This window comes from Ranitomeya variabilis, chromosome 4, assembly GCF_051348905.1.
Source record: "Ranitomeya variabilis isolate aRanVar5 chromosome 4, aRanVar5.hap1, whole genome shotgun sequence".
NCBI lineage: Eukaryota > Metazoa > Chordata > Amphibia > Anura > Dendrobatidae > Ranitomeya > Ranitomeya variabilis.
In genome coordinates, this window is record NC_135235.1 from 281,616,893 (window position 1) to 281,633,934 (window position 17,042).

Below are 17,042 nucleotides of genomic sequence, written 5' to 3' on the forward strand. Positions count from 1 at the left end.
ATACCAGACACAACCTATAGAGAGGAGAGGCGCTCATCCAAATCCTATACAAATGCGTCTAATATACAAATAACAATGAAGGTATACTGAGCCCCGATATGATCACTAGGCCGGTCACATCATGACAACCAATCCGCACAAGTCCCAGGTTCTATTACTCTAGGAAAAGACCAGACATCTTCACCTCAACAAGCATCAAAGTGGTTTCTGGCACTGCTATAGAAGAAAGTTACTCAATATTTCAGAATCCTGTTATTAAAACTAAAACGACACAGAGTTCATTTTCAATTCTATTTCAACTTTTTGTTCAACACAGATTATTAGTTACTGAAACAAAGGAATGAAATAGGAAAGGCTCGGTCCTGATTTTAAGTCCCAAACACATGAATTTAAGACAAGCCCTTTAAGGCACAATATTATATTGTATCGGGTTTCATTAAAAAGTTTTTGCACCATTTGGTTTTTACAGTCTCTTTGTTTTCATAATTAATCACTTAATTGCTTCTTTTTTTTAATTTAAAGGGGTAATTCTGTTTTATGATATTGATAACCTAACCTTAGCTTAGGGTCACCCCAGCGTACACTCTCTCATCCGAGAGAATCGTGCCGATTATGCAAATTACACTCTGATCAAACTCTGATCCTAGAGTGATCCAATTTGGATGAGGAGAAGTTAGAGGAAAAAAAATCTTGCCATCTTCCTCATTGTGTTAGTCCGTGGAAATCGGATTGCACTCAGGTGTCAGCCGAGTGCAGTCCAATGGTTTCCATGGACTCATTGACTTGCATGGCTGGGTGTGAATATTGGATCAAACTCTGGCTTTGTTTGCAAGTCGGACGTAAACGATGAACAGAGTTGGAACTGCACAGACAATGGCAATGGCTGCTACACATCGAACCTTTGCTGTTCGGGGTCCGTTCACTATTTACATCGGGCTGGCACCGGACCTGAAAACAGATGATCACTGGCAGTGTCAGACCATCAGTGATCTGATATTGATGACTTATCCTGAGGAAACATCATTAATATCAAAAGGATGAAAAACTAATGTTGGCAGCAAAGCCAGAAATGATCTTCAGGGGACATTATTACTATTTTATACAGTCAAGAGGTCCAGTTAAGCATTAGATAGTGGGCTGATACAGTTGAAAATCATGGGTTCGCCTAACATTCATCCAATGTTAAAATGTTTAAAAAAAAACCCTACTGCTGCAAATGTAAAACAAAAGACACCGACCTTTATTCGTTAAGATTGGCATTTTGTACGATCATCTAAATTAAAGTCGCACTGGAGTAAAATATGCTGAATTCATCAAGCGGCATGCGTCTCTTCAATGAATTTGGCGCAGCTCTCAACTGTTGTGTGCCATTGCCAGAAACATCCGCCAGGCAGGGACTAGTGTATATTTCTGATGCAATGTACGCCACTTTTGTGGTGTAACTGATTGTGTCGGGCACGCTTGGCCAACACACCCCGTCTGAACTCCGACCACTTTTAAAAAAAAGTTGGCAAAGCTGCATGGAACTGGAGTAAAAAAGCCAAAAGTTGTAAACTTCTTGCACAACTTCAAGTTCTGCTAAAATGTTGCGATTTTTCATTCGGTGCTATATTAGAAATCTGGAGAAAACTGCGTAATGATCTGGCCCTAGTCACCAAGTCTTTTTCTAGAAAGATTTACCACTGATCGGTCCTTTAGTTTTTTCCTTAATTTATATATGACCAACATGTGGCTTCTGCAACGGTCCTGTGCCGTACTGCTGACATTACCGCTCAGTATTGGGAACCAGGATGACAGTTGTATGACACAGGACTGCTGCAGCCAGTGATTGCCTGTAGCGGTCATGTGCGGGCCACATGCAAAGACTAGTAGCATCACTGGAGGATGAGTACAGATTTTTGTAATAATGTTGGCGGCTCCTTTAAAAAATGATTATACTTTTGGATAAATCCTTCTATATGGATTTTGAGAGTCACTAAGGCTCCATTCATATGTTGCAGATGTGTTATGTTTTGTTTACCAAAAATCCATCAATCTTTACTGCAGTTTTCAAATATCTAATTTTATTAAATATTTTATATTTATAAAAAAACAACAACATGTGAATGCAGCCTACAGTTCTATTTCTCAAGGTCACAAAGTAACTATTAGGCCGGCGTCACACTAGCGAGTTTTACGGACGTAAGAGCGCAAAAACTACATCCGTAAAACTCGCATTACATACGGCACAATGATTCTCAATGGGGCTGCTCCTATCAGCCGTATATTACGGATCCGTAATATACGGCTTTCTACGGCCGTACAAAATCGCAGCATGCTGCGTTTGTCACCGTATTGCGCAAAAAAATCACCAATGAAAGTCTATGGGGGCGAGAAAAATACGGATTACACACGGACCAGCAGTGTGACTTGCGAGAAATACGCAGCGGTGTTAGTGAAAAGTCGGTAATTCAATTGCCGGCTTTTCATTTCTCCTGCCTAAACCCCACAGGATATGAGACATGGTTTACATACAGTAAAACATCTCATATCCCCTTTTTTTTTGCATATTCCACACTACTAATGTTAGTAGTGTGTATGTGCAAAATTTCAGCGATGTAGCTGCTAAAATAAAGGGTTAAATGGCGGAAAAAATTGGCGTGGGCTCCCGCGCAATTTTCTCCGCCATAATGGTAAAGCCAGTGACTGACGGCAGATATTAATAGCCAGGAGAGGGTCCATGGTTATTGGCCCCCCCGTGGCTAAAAACATCTGCCCCCAGCCACCCCAGAAAAGGCACATCTGGAAGATGCGCCTATTCTGGCACTTGGCCACTCTCTTCCCACTCCCTGTAGCGGTGGGATATGGGGTAATGAAGGGTTAATGCCACCTTGCTATTGTAAGGTGACATTAAGCCAGATTAATAATGGAGAGATGTCAATTATGACACCTATCCATTATTAATCCATTTGTCTGAAAGGGTTAAAAAACACACACACACACACACACACACACACACACACACACGATTTAAAAGTATTTTAATGAAATAAACACAGCGGTTGTTTTAATATTTTATTGTTCTCTCAATCCATTTGCACACCCTCGCTTGGCAAAACAATAAACACACAATATACATACCTTCTGATGTCCTATCACGTCCCACGAGGTAATCCATCTGAAGGGGTTAACTAATATTACAAGCATGAGCTGCGCTAAACCACTCGCTCGTGCCTGTAATCCCCGGGTGCTGAAAGGAAAGCAGTGATCTATACTTACATTGAGTCGCGGTGATGCGCCCCTGCTGGATGTTCTCATGAACTGCAGCCTGGGAACTTTTTCCCACGCTCCAGGTCATATGAGGACATCCACCAGGGGGCGCATCACCGCGACTGAAGGAAATGTAGGTCAATGACCTACATTTCCTTCATTCGCCGGGGAATTACAAGCACGAGCACAGCTGCATTTGCAGGGCTGCTGCTTGTAAATTATTTTAACCCCTTCAGATGGATTACCTCGTGGGACGTGACGGTTCAACAGAGGGTATGTATTTTGTGCGTTTATTGTTTTGCCAAGCGAGGGTCTGCTAATGGATTGAGAGAGCAATAAAATATTAAAACAACCGGTGTGTTTATTTCATTAAAATACTTTTAAATCATGTGTGTGTGTGTTTAACCCTTTCAAACAATTGGATTAATAATGGATAGGTGTCATCATTGACGCCTCTCCATTATTAATCTGGCTTAATGTCACCTTCCAATAGCAAGGTGGCATTAACCCTTCATTACCCCATATCCCACAGCTACAGGGAGTGGGAAGAGAGTGGCCAAGTGCCAGAATAGGCGCATCTTCCAGATTTGCCTTTTCTGGGGTGGCTGGGGGCAGATGTTTTTAGCCACGGGGGGGCCAATAACCATGGACCCTCTCCTGGCTATTAATATCTGCCCTCAGTCACTGGCTTTACCATTCTGGCGGAGAAAATTGCGCGGGAGCCCACGCCAATTTTTTCCGCCATTTAACCCTTTATTTTAGCAGCTACAGAGCTGAAATTTTGCATACACACACTACTAACATTAGTAGTGTGGAATATGCAAAAAAAATGGGGATAGGAGATGGTTTACTGTATGTAAACCATGTCTCATATCCTGTCGGGTTTGTGAAGGAGAAATGAAAAGCCGGCAATTGAATTACCGGCTTTTCACAGATATCGTGCTGAATTAAATCTAAATACAGAATATATATATATATATATATATATATATATATATATATTATATATATATACACACATATACACACTGTATATATATGTTTTACCGAACATTTGAGCACATAAATCCATTAGATGTCGGTTTTGCAAGCCTGCGAGAAAATATCGCAGTACGGATGCCATACGGATTACATACGGAGGATGCCATGCGCAAAATACGCTGACACACCCTGACTACGGATCAATATTTTGGGAACATTTCTCCGTATTACGGCCGTAGTACGGACTTATAATACGTTCCATATTGTCTTACGCCAAGTGTGACGCCGGCCTTAGACCTTATGGTTGATGCAGGTGATGACAAATCATTGGTGCAACTACCCGGGGCCCAAGAGGTAAGGGGGCCACTACCTCCTCCAAAGCAGATGAAATTGTGCATTATGATGAATTAGGGTATGTGCACACGCTGTGGATTTTGCTGCGGATCCGCAGCGGATTTGACGCTGCGGATCCGCAGCAGTTTTCCCTAAGTTTACAGTACCATGTAAACCTATGAGAAAAAAAAAAACGCTGCGCACATGCTGCGGAAAATTCCGTGCGGAAATGCTGCGGAAAAAAAGAAGTAGCATGTCACTTCTTTCTGCGGATTCCGCAGCAGTTTTCAACATGCACCAATAGGAAAGTGCAGTTGAAAACCCGCAGAGGAATCCGCAGAAGAAACCGCATGAAAATCCGCAGTGAAAACCGTAGTGGTTTTGCCCTGCGGATTTTACAAATCCGCTGCGGAAAAATCCGCAGCAAAATCCGCAACGTGTGCACATACCCTTATTGGGCTGGAAAGTTCCCCCATACAGTTCTTGCACTGTGGCTCTTTTCCGTCTACATCCATCAGTGGGTTGATATATAAGCCAATTAAAAGTGGACTTGTACATCTTCTGTATAAATAGAGGATGGACTTTTAATGTTCTTTAGTGGGGGGTTTAAGGAACCCCATTAATTACTGCATGAAGGGACTATAAGTCTGGCTAAAACCCAAGGAAAAAAAAATAAAGCAGCGTATGTGAACAGGATTCATAAAAATCTGATTTATTAAGTTCTAACATCTGGCTGCTTGCTAAAGACTTGCAATGAGAATACTACACATCCATTAAGTATGCAGAAAAAGAGCAGCTTTACCCCAATCCATATGCCTATGAAACCTTGTGCTCGTGACTCACCTGCGGTCTACTACGTATTCACAAGTTCAGCACGTGGGATGAAAAGAAGTTCAGAAATCCATTAAAATATCCATAGAGGAGAAGGGTGCAAAAAGTCAGTCCATCTTCATGTGTGGTACAAGCGCCATTTATCCTCATAGTCACAGCCTATGACTAAAGCTAAGCAATGACTAAGAGGGTGAATGGCGCTTGAAATGCCAAGGAAGTTGCACCCTTTTGCGGCAACCGTCTACAGAATAAAGCCGAATGAGCTTTCACCCCTGGTGCTGGACATGGTTTTCCTAAACTACAGATCCAGGGTTCTGACTGAGGAACGAGCCATCTTATGCCCCATTTAGCCCAATATTTCCAAGTGCATTGGTGGACTAGAAGCCTGTGAATACTGTGTCCACACATCAATGAAAAGTATCCAATGTTGCAGAGCTACTAAGGGTCTTTCCAAGAGTTACTAAAGGTCTTTCCAAGCTACACTGTTGCAATTCAAACTTAAACCTTCAAGAGATCTCAGCATGCTAAACAACACAGACTCCAGGAGAAAAAAAAAAAGATTAATCTTGCCCAAAGCATTGATAAAACATCACAAAAAGCCCACCTCAGCTCACATAAAGGAGCCCTTTAAAATCTCAAATTATACGACAGTATAAAATGCATTCAGGTTAGGCAATAAAATAATGATATCAATGAAACTGCCATTTCATCCCACAAAATTGTCTTTTTGACTAATTTCTTCCGTCTGCCTATAGGATTTCATTGATTTTACTGTTCCTCGCCATTAATTCCCTTTCGTTACGTTTTTTATCACCTCCAGCTCTGGCTGTCGGCTGCTACGGTTAGTTCATACCTCAAGATAAAAGCCACAGATAAATCCACAGGACCAGCTGGCTCCACATTATTAGGAACAGGACCGGCATGAACAAGTATAGAGAGTTTCCTTTTTTTATCTTTAAGAAAGAAACACAACTGTGTGCGAAATGCCGAAGATCTATGGACAGATGTGGTACTGGCTACATTGAAATGTCTGGGATAGTGGTATTTTACTTGAATTTTTGCTATTGAAAAAGCTCAAGTTATGGTGTGAGTGTGATTTTACCATGCCTGGCACACAACCCTAGGACTTTGCCCACTTTGTACTTTTTGGTATCCAAGGACAAAACTGCGAGTGGATGCTAAAACGAGTCTATATACTACTGCTGCGAGTGTGCAGCAGTAGATGCACCAAATTACATAACGAAATTGGTGCATTTAGTTTTAGATACTTTTTGTTGCTCAGTTGTAGAAGTAAATAGTATAATGTGGCTTGAAGGAGTATGGCTAAAAAATGTGACAAAGTGAGTCAAAATTTAGCCAAAAATTGATTCAACCAGGAGCTGGTGTATAGTTAGATAATGATGCACCAAATGTATCATCCAGTATAAGCCACTATGATATCACCATAGCCTATTAGGACATATGGAGGCCATATAAAACCATGTTCAAACACTAAGGATTGCTTCCTTGCAGCCTTTAAGGGGTTGCCTAAAGAATCCTTTTCAGGATCACATCCTTCCATCTCCCAGTTTCTTGTTGCTTGAGGGGGAAGGCTCCTGATTGTCACTTTGTACCATCGGCATGGTGGCACCACTGGCCAGAACTATGCTCTCGGAGACACTGAAGCAGGGATGGATCCAGCCAACGTCTAATCAACGCTTACATGTAGTGATGAGCGAATATACTCGTTACTCGAGATTTCTCGAGCACGCTCGGGGGTCCTCCGAGTATTTTTTAGTGCTCGGAGTTTTAGTTTTCCTCTCCTCAGCTGAATGACTTACATCTGTTAGCCAGCATAAGTACATGTGGGGATTCCCTAGCAACCAGGCAACCCCCACATGTACTTATGCTGGCTATCAGATATAAATCATACAGCTGCGGCAAGAAAAACTAAATCTCCGAGCACTAAAAAATACTCGGAGGACTCCCGAGCGTGCTCGAGAAATCTCAAGTAAGTAGTATATTCGCTCATCACTACTTACAAGCTCTGCCGCAGAGAGCATGTAAGTGCTGCACTCCTTTTCTGGGTCTGACAGCACTTGGTCTTGCACAGGGGCACTTTTTTGTCTGTGTCCACCAGTTTGAATGACCATCATAAAAGAGTAGTCTGCAATCTGCTAGTGAATTTACACGAATAACAAATATACTACTCTATTGCTGAACGGCTATAAAATCCAGCAACGAGGATTTTTTTTATTATTACTTCCCTATTATCCAAAAATATCAAGTAGTAGCATAAAGATTCGAACACATATTCAATCTCAATAGACGTGAGTAATAGTCCCCGATTTGCATCCCCCGTATTGTTGCAAAACTACAACTCTTAACATAGTATGACAACGCTGTTGGGACATGGTGGAAGTTTTAGTTTCATAATATCTGGGGAGATGGGTTCTAGTTAGCAAGGCCAAAAAAAGACATTGGTCTATCCAGTTCAGCCTATATTCCGGGATGTAAACAATATCCTCCGCTTCTGTATGTAACACCCAACATCGATCATTATACATAGCAATAAGGTCTGCATAGAAAGCGATGCCACTTAATTTAGAGAACCTTCCTGCCTCATTCCAACACAGAAATATTGTCATTAGTAACCACACGTTGCTCCATCAACTATACCCACTAATGCAGAATGCCAAATTGACAGTCATAAACATAAAAAAGTATCTTGGTATATGTGGAACAAGTCACACGGGCCACAACTACTTCCTTTCATAAATTGCAAACACTTCTATGTACTTCATAATGTTGCAAAGTGTTTTCTTTCTATATATGTCTCAAAATAATCAATATGTATGTTTTTGACTAGAGCGCAAGAATAACATAAAACATGGTTTAACCAAAATTCGGACCACTGACACTCTTTATATGAATGTCTAGTTGACATAGTTAACGTACCATTACCTCCTCAGTCATATGAAGGAGCAGAGATATAAAACACACATGGACACTGGTCCACATTCTCACTGCCAAAAATGCCAAACTATTTGCCATTAAATAGTTATTCTATTTTATATATTATATTTAAGGCTCAGATAGCAAAGCACATGTAGTGTGCAACAATGTGGGGGATGAGGGCACTGTACATTTGTGTATATCCCCAAGGAAAAGAAACAGGTACAATTGGATAATAAAATGCTAGATAGTTCACATCTATGCATAATTGTTGGCATATTTTGTACAAAGAACTGCCTACACAGACAAATAGTATGCAAATAAAACATTGATCCGTTCCCACTGTTTCCTCAAAAAACACCAGTTTCCCTCTTTTATCAACCAGTTCATATTAGGAAGTGTGGGTATTATGAATGTTCTGTTAGTTCAGCCTTACTTAGGCAAAACCAGAGAACCCCTTCCAAGCGAATATTGCTATAAAAAAAAAAGTAAAAGTGAAAAATTCCATGTAACATCAAAACTTATCATCAGGAAGACCCCAAAATGCCTGATCTGTAAACGGCATAGCCAGTGAATACAGACGTGTCAATCAGAATCTCTGATCAAACAGCCTAGAATGCAGGGAAAAAGGAGCTTAAACAGAGTCTGAGCAATGATCTTACCACTGGAGACGAAATTCGACACCCAGGGCAATCACAGATTGGAGGATGTACCTGTAAGATTCCTTTTGACATAAGAGTCTTCAGACTTTTCCCTGGAAGCAGCACATAAAAGAGAGAAGAGACAAGGTGATGAGCTGTGGGCGGTGCGCAGATAAGGTGACAGCTCACTAGAGTCCCATCATAGGCTGGTTTACACATAAAGACTTTGACCCCCAAACTGAAAACTAAATGATACCTAGAATGAGCATTGTTACAGCATAAAATCATTCCTATTGTAATGGGGTGATCACCATTTAACCATGATAGAAACTTTGTCAGCAGTTGTGAACTATCCCAACCAAAAGGAAACAATCAATTTGCAAATGTCAACACAAACATTATAGCTATGATCAATAGACGGACACAACAGAAAAACTCAATAAATAATGGAAATCCAAACTTTACCAGGGCACACATATGTACTACTTTATAGATTGATACATAGTTGCAGAAAGTAACATAAACATGTAAACATTACACAAAGTAACAGTAATACCTCAATTATTGCATAAAATAACAACAACACTCAGAATGTAACTAGCACAAAAAGAGACCAAGTAGATGGGGACTTTCCGTAAGAAAAAAAATCTAAGTGGAATAGTAGAAGACATGCTACAGGGGCTGGCAGTGCCCACCAGGTACACGTAGCTAAGTAAACAGACTTGTGTCGCCACCTCCCAGTCTGGAAGGGTTAATGACCTCTTCTTAGCACTGCCCTGTCTGTCTTCACCCCCCTCCCAGAGGAACTAGGTGACTCACTCTCTAGCCCCTCTACCCTGCAAAAGACTGAGTGTTCGGAGTTTCTGCAAGACCCCACTCTAGATCTATGGACATTGTTGTGGTTCCCCTCAGATCTAGGAGCCTCGCAGAGAGAATCGGAGTAATTAGTGGGAACAGAAATGGCCTTTCTGTTAATTTTAATCTCTCCAGGATTCCACCTTCAGAATCAAAATAGGTATCCAGAATCCTTATGACTATAAAGACCCACTTATGTCATGTATGGCTTGTACCCTTATCATGACTGTGTGCCCCTGGGTGGGGGTATCAATCCCTCCCCATTTACCTCCACAACCCCAGCAGCCTGCGCTTCAGTGCCAAATCCCCATCCGGAGAGCTGGGGTCACCGGAGAGGGAAGGAAGGAAGAGGGAGGGAGAATGGGAGGGAGGGAGGCTGCTGTCACTGAGCAGCCCCAGCCCTTGGTGCTTCCTATAACCACGTTTGGATGCTTTCCCCCCACCACCTACTTTCCTCCCCATCCATCTAATTAAACTGCCAGGAAAGAGCATGGGGGGCTCGGGAAGGGGGGATGTGGTTGCCTCATATAGTCTAATAAATGAATGATCCCACACTAGCAGTGACAAGTAATGTGTAAAGGGTTAATAACCCCCAAATTATCTGACTGTCAGCATCACATTTTATTTTGCTCTTCTGATTAACAGATTATCTATCCCCCCCACACATGGGTCACTTCTTATATAAGCCCACCGCCCAATCCCCCCCATACATAAGTAGACAGTAAGCTCTTGGGGTCCAGTCACTGTCTCCTCTGGGTCTCACTAAACAGAAAAGCTCCAGAGGGACCACATGCATAAATTGATAGTAAGCTCTGGGGGGGTCTGTCTGATCCACTTCTGTGCTTTATAGCTGTCCATAGCCAATGGTCTACTGACCCCCGACAATGATCGATCGATAATAATGATGTGTATGGTGCAGAGAATGTATGGAGCGATTGTGCATTCACCCATCCCATGAGATCAGGACTGTTCCTCTGATTAGCATTATCACTCAATGTGGGGGTGACAACAGGAAAGACGAGCAGTACAGGTGAGATCCCCCCCCAAAAAAAAGGTTTACTGGATAAAGGTAACCCCTTCCTTCCCTGCAGGCACCCACACAGGGCATCCCCCGGGCTAGCCCCCATGATGCGTGATAGGCAGAGACTTTCCCCTAACTTCGGGCACAGTTCCCCTTTACCTTTGTGCCTGATGCTCCGCTTCCAGTCTTTGGCCGTCTCCCGTCCGCTCACAAACTGGAACTCGTTGGGGGTGAGCCACTCTCCCCGGTAGCGGATGGAGGGCCCCTTGCTGCCCTGGCACAACTTCTGGATGTAGAGCAGCGCCTTGTTCTCGCCGCACTCCACCTCGATGCACGGCTCCCCCTGATCGAAGAGGGGCTGGAAGTCCGGGATGGAGGAGAACCTCTCCAGCATGAGGTCATCAGGCAGAGGCGGGTGGTGGGGCTCGTGGAAGCCCAGGTAGGCGCGGTGGGCATGGGTGGCAAAGAGGTGCTCGTAGGCTGGAGGGTGCGGGGTCACCACCGGGATGGCAGCGGTCAGGTATCCGGGGATAGTGTCCATGGGCTGGTTAAAGGCTGCCAGGGCCAGCTCCTCGCGGTCCGGTCTCTCCTTCTTGATGGCCGGCATGGTGTCCCCAGCTTGCCCCGTGATTGCGCTGTCCGGGCGGCGGCGGCGGCTCCTGCCTGGTGTCGGGCTCACAGCTGCTCGCACTGCGCCTCCTCCGCTGATCTGCCAGGCAGCCCGACTGAGAGCTGACATGCTGGAGAGGAGGGCTGAGCCGCCGGAGACATCATGCTGCCGCCGCACAAACTGCCGCTTATTGATCCCTTATTGACCTCCCCCGTGGTGCGTCCTCCCGGGCTGCACCCCCGCCTGGCTGCCCCGGTCCTAATTGCCCCCCGGCGGGTCGCACCTTTGCCCCCTCCCGGCTCCTCCACCCTCTCTCTGACCCCGGGAGCGCAGTGGGCAGCAGTGGAGGAAAGTTTTGCGTGCGCTCCGCTCGGCGTCCCTCCACCTGCCTGCTCCGGGGAGGAATGAGCCGGGTGACACTACTGATCACTTTTAGCACACTGTGCTGGCGCCTGTCTGCCCCTGCTTCCGTCCTCGGCAGCGCCGCTCTGGCCGGGGCTGCGCACTGGGCTAGCGCCCGCTCTGCCGGGGATCCCGCTACGTTCTATGTGTCACACACAGCGGAGTTCACACACTCCTGACCAAACAGCGCTCCGCTTCTCCGCCGCGTCTCCAACTTGGCCCATTTAAACAGCAGCAGCACAGGCGGCAGCGGAGGGGGGAAGCCGGCGCGTCAGGGGGGTGTGCGACGGACGACGCTCCGCGGCGGCTCCCAGGCTGCGCGGCGCAGGGACCCACGTGTGCGACGAGTCCTGGAGCAAAGTCACCGTGACAGAGTAGAAAGCCAGACATCACAAGGGAGGGCTCCTGTGTGTGGCCCCTGCACACCTCACCATGGCGGGGCCACACGCGGGATGAACTTTTACAACTTTACATAAGGGAACATGACTGCACTTTCTAATAAAGTATGGCTGCATCAGCGCCTTCTTCACTACAACCTATCATCTATCTGTCCATGAATATCTTATATCGATCTTCTATCTTATCTCTATCTCTCTTATCTATCTTATATCTATCATATATCTATTATCTATATCTATTACATCTATCCTCCTATCTACTGTATCTATTATATCTATCTATCCTCCTATTATCTATCGATTATCTATCATCTATTTATCCTATTATCTATCATCTATTTATCCTCCTATTATCTATAATCTATCCTATCTATCCTTATATCTATCTTGTATCTATCATATATCTTTTATCTATATCTATTACATCTATCCTCCTATCTATTATCTATGTATTATATCTATCCTATTATATCTATCAATTATCTATTATCTACCATCTATCTACATCTATTATCTATCTATCTTATTATCTATCAATTATTATCTACCATCTATCTATCTATCTATATTCCAGAAAAATGAAGGCAGCACTCCAATAGAAAAAATAAAGGTGGTTTATTGGCCCATGTGCGACGTTTCAGTCCAGGATGTGGACCTTTTTCACATTGCTTGAGAAAGATCCACATCCTGGACTGAAACATGCTGCCTTCATTTTTCTGGATTATAGCATGAGGTTTGGTATATACCTGGAAGGATTTTTTGCACCCTTTGTTTTCTTTTTCTATCTATCTATCTATCTATCTATCTATCTATCTATCTATCTATCTATCTATCTATATTCATATCAATCTATTATCTATATCTATCCTTATATCTATCTTCTTATCTATTATCTATCTTCTATTATTTATATCTATCCTCATATCTATCTTCTTATCTGTTATCTATCTCTATCTATTATCTATATCTATCCTCATATCTATCTTCTTATCTATCTATATATTATATATCTATCATCATTTATGTTATATCTATGAATCTATCTATTTTAATTGCTTTTTGTTTTTTTTCTATAAAACATTTTTTCCTTGAAAGTATGGTCATGTTAATATATTTACAATGAGCATTTTATCCTTCTGTGTGCCTAAATTTGAACATGTAATAGATTGTCCATAGGCAACAAACTAGATATGATATGTATATGAACCCAAGAAGGCTCTTATGTCTACATTCTATTGAACTATATGTAGAAAAGGGTGGGGGAAGAGAACCTCCAGTGAGATAATCAGAAAGGAAAGTAATCTTTTTGTAAAAAAAAATGAAAAACTTTTATTCGGTACAGTAGTACATTAGGGCTATGTGCACACGTTCAGGATTTTTCACGTGTTTTTCGCTATAAAAATGCTAAAAAGAGCATACATTAAGCATCCTATTAGAATGCAATCCGCAATTTTTGTGCACATGTTGCATTTTTTTCCGCGGTGGAATCACATTCCGGAAAAAAATGCAGCATGTTCATTCTTTGTGCGGAATCGCGGGGATTCCGCACACATAGGAATGCACTGATCCGCTTACTTTCCGCATGTGGCTATGCCCACCATGCAGGAAGTAAGCGGATCATGTGCGGTTGGTACCCAGGGTGGAGGAGAGAAGACTCTCCTCCAGGCCCTGGGAACCATATAATTGTTAAAAAAAAAAAGAATTAAAATAAAAAATCGTGATATTCTCACCTTCCGGCGGCCCCCACAGCCTTCCCGCTCCTCGCAATGCTCCCGTTCCCAGTAATGCCTTGCGAAAATGACCTGTGATGACGTATTATTTATTCATATAGCACCATTGACTCCATGGTGCTATACATGAGAAGGGGTTACATCCCCCAAAAAAATATCACAGTAAACAAACTAATAATGATAGTCTGGTACAGAGGGAAGAGGACCCTGCCCTTGCGGGCTTACATTCTACAGGATTATGGGGGAAGGAGACAGTAGGTTGGGGGTTGCAGTAGCTCCTATGGTGTGTTGAGGTGGCAGTGTGGTCATTGCACATTGTAAGGAGCTAATAAGCATGGAAGAGAGAAGGAGGTCTTGGGAGGACCAGAGATTATGTGAGGGAAGATATTGGGAGATTAATTCGGAAATATTCGGAGGAGAAAGGTAATGGTGGCTTTGTAGATCAGTGTTAGTAATTTAATCTGGATACGCTGGGAAATTGGGAGCAGGTGAAGGGAATTGCAAAGAGGGGAAGCAGGAGTGTAGCGAGAGATTAATTAGACAGGCAGCAGAGTTAAGGATGGACTGGAAAGGTGCGAGAGTGTTAGCAGGGAGGCCACAGAAAAAGATGTTGCAGTAGTCGAGGCGGGAGAGGATTAGGGCATGGACAAGCATTTTGGTAGAGTGAAAGTTGAGGCAAGGACGGATTCTGGAAATATTTTTGAACTGAAGGCGACAGGAGGTGACGAGAGCTTGGATGTGCGGTTTGAAGGACAGGGCAGAGTCCAGGGTTACTTCGAGGCAGTGGATTTCCAGAACAGGGGAAAGCGTGGTATCGTTTATTGTGATAGATAGATCAGGTAGGGAAGGTATGCGAGATGGAGAAAGATTTCTGAATCTATCTATGTTTTATCTATCACTCTTTCTGCAGCATTGCTCAAGGTGTGCAGAGCGGCAGTGGAGAAAATCTCTCTTAGGCCGGAGACACACTGGTGCGAGATACGGCCGAGTCTCGCTGGTTAAAAGCAAGCTGTGGCACTGGCACTCCGGAGTGGAGCGTGCAGCTGCATAGCAATACATGGAGCCGCACTCTCCGCTCCGGAGTGCCCGTGCCACAGCTTGCTTTTAACCAGCGAGACTCGGCCGTATCTCGCACCAGTGTGTCTCTGGCCTTAGCAGAAGACTTCATCCACTATAAGTTCATGCTCAAAACCTATAACTCTGCCCTTTATCTGGACAAACAATCCTACTTCACCACCCTCATCACCTCACTATCCAACAACCCAAAACGACTTTTTGAAACCTTAAACTCCCTCCTGAAACCTAAAGTACAGGCCCCCATCACCAACCTCAGCGATGAGGATCTGGCCACTTATTTCATAGAAAAAATCAACCACATCCATCAGGATATCTCAGCGCAATCTCCTCAGTGCCTGGATCCCCTTCCCTGCCGCACCTCAAGCTCACTAGACATCTTTGAGCCTGTTTCAGAAGAAGTCTCCAAGCCCCTCGCTTCTGCTCGACCTACAACCTGCAACAGTGACCCCATTCCTTTACATATCCTGCAGTCTCTCTCACCAGTGGTCACCACTCACCTGACTAAAATATTTAACCTCTCTCTTCAGGTATCTTTCCCTCCACATTTAAACATGCCATCATAACCCCTTTACTTAAAAAGCCATCCCTGGACCAGAACTGCACTGCTAAGTACAGACCTGTCTCTAACCTTTCCTTCATCTCTAAACTCCTGGAACGCTTGGTCCACTCCCGTCTAATCTGCTATCTCTCGGATAACTCTCTTCTTGACCCCTTACAATCTGGTTTCCGCTCTTTACACTCCACTGAAACTGCCCTCACTAAAGTCTCTAATGATCTAATAACAGCTAAATCCAAAGGTCATTGCTCTCTGCTGATTCTCCTGGATCTATCTGCCGCATTTGACACTGTGGATCACCAGCTCCTTCTCACTATGCTCCGCTCCATAGGCCTCAAGGACACAGCCCTCTCCTGGTTCTCCTCCTACCTCTCTGACCGCTCCTTCACTGTATCTTTTGCCGGCTCCTCTTCCTCTCCTCGTCCCCTTACTATCGGGGTTCCGCAAGGCTCAGTCGTAGGCCCCCTCCTCTTCTCTCTTTACACGGCCCCTATTGTACAAACAATCAGCAGATTTGGGTTCCAGTATCATCTCTATGCTGATGACACCCAATTATACACTTCTTCCCCCGACATCACCCCTACCCTAATTCAAAATACCAAGGATTGTCTGTCTGCTGTCTCTAACATCATGTCCTCCCTCTACCTGAAACTAAATCTCTCCAAAACGGAACTTCTTCTGTTTCTCCCTTCTACTAACCTCACTCTACCCAACATCGAAATTACCCTGGAGGGTTCAACCATAACTCCCAAGCAGCATGCCCGCTGTCTTGGGGTCATATTCGACTCCAAACTTTCCTTTACTCCCTATATCCGATCACTCACTCGCTCTTGTCACCTGCATCTTAAAAACATCTCCAGAATCCGACCTTTTCTCACCGTTGAAACTGCTAAGACTCTTAAGGTACCTTCACACGAAACGACTTTGTAACGATATCGCTAGCGATCCGTGACGTTGCAGCGTCCTCGCTAGCGATATCGTTTAGTTTGACACGCAGCAGCGATCAGGATCCTGCTGTGATGTCGCTGGTCGCTGAATAAAGTCCAGAACTTTATTTGGTCGTCCGATCGCCGTGTATCGTTGTGTTTGAAAGCAAAAGCAACGATACCAGCGATGTTTTACACTGGTAACCAGGGTAAACATCTGGTTACCAAGCGCAGGGCCGCGCTTAGTAACCCGATGTTTACCCTGGTTACCAGCGTAAAAGTAAAAAAAACAAACAGTACATGCTCACCTGCGCGTCCCCCAGCGTCTGCTTCCTGACCCTTACTGAGCGCCGACCCTAAAGTGAAAGCACAGCGGTGACGTCACCGCTGTGCTGTTAGGGCCGGAGCTCAGTCAGTGTCAGGAAGCGGACGCCGGGGGACGCGCAGGTGAGTATGTACTGTTTGTTTTTTTTACTTTTACGCTGGTAACCAGGGTAA

General features: G+C 44.1%; 1 protein-coding gene across 6 annotated transcripts in view; it reads right to left on the bottom strand.

Moving 5' to 3' along the window:
- SAMD11 (sterile alpha motif domain containing 11) overlaps window positions 1-11,728 on the bottom strand; it is a 164,613-nt gene extending 152,885 nt beyond the window's left edge. The window contains exons 1-2 of one of the 6 annotated variants that reach the window (XM_077250034.1): window positions 11,005-11,726; window positions 9,042-9,082 (exon numbers count right to left, since the gene is read on the bottom strand). In XM_077250034.1, coding sequence (XP_077106149.1) covers window positions 9,042-9,082; window positions 11,005-11,584 — 621 coding nt within the window. In that variant the 5' untranslated portion in view covers window positions 11,585-11,726. Of the gene's footprint in view, window positions 1-8,990; window positions 9,083-10,092; window positions 10,143-11,004 lie in introns of those variants that run through there. The other 5 variants (XM_077250033.1, XM_077250038.1, XM_077250039.1 and 2 more) reach the window with 5 other exon arrangements.
- Window positions 11,729-17,042: the final 5,314 nt, after the last annotated feature.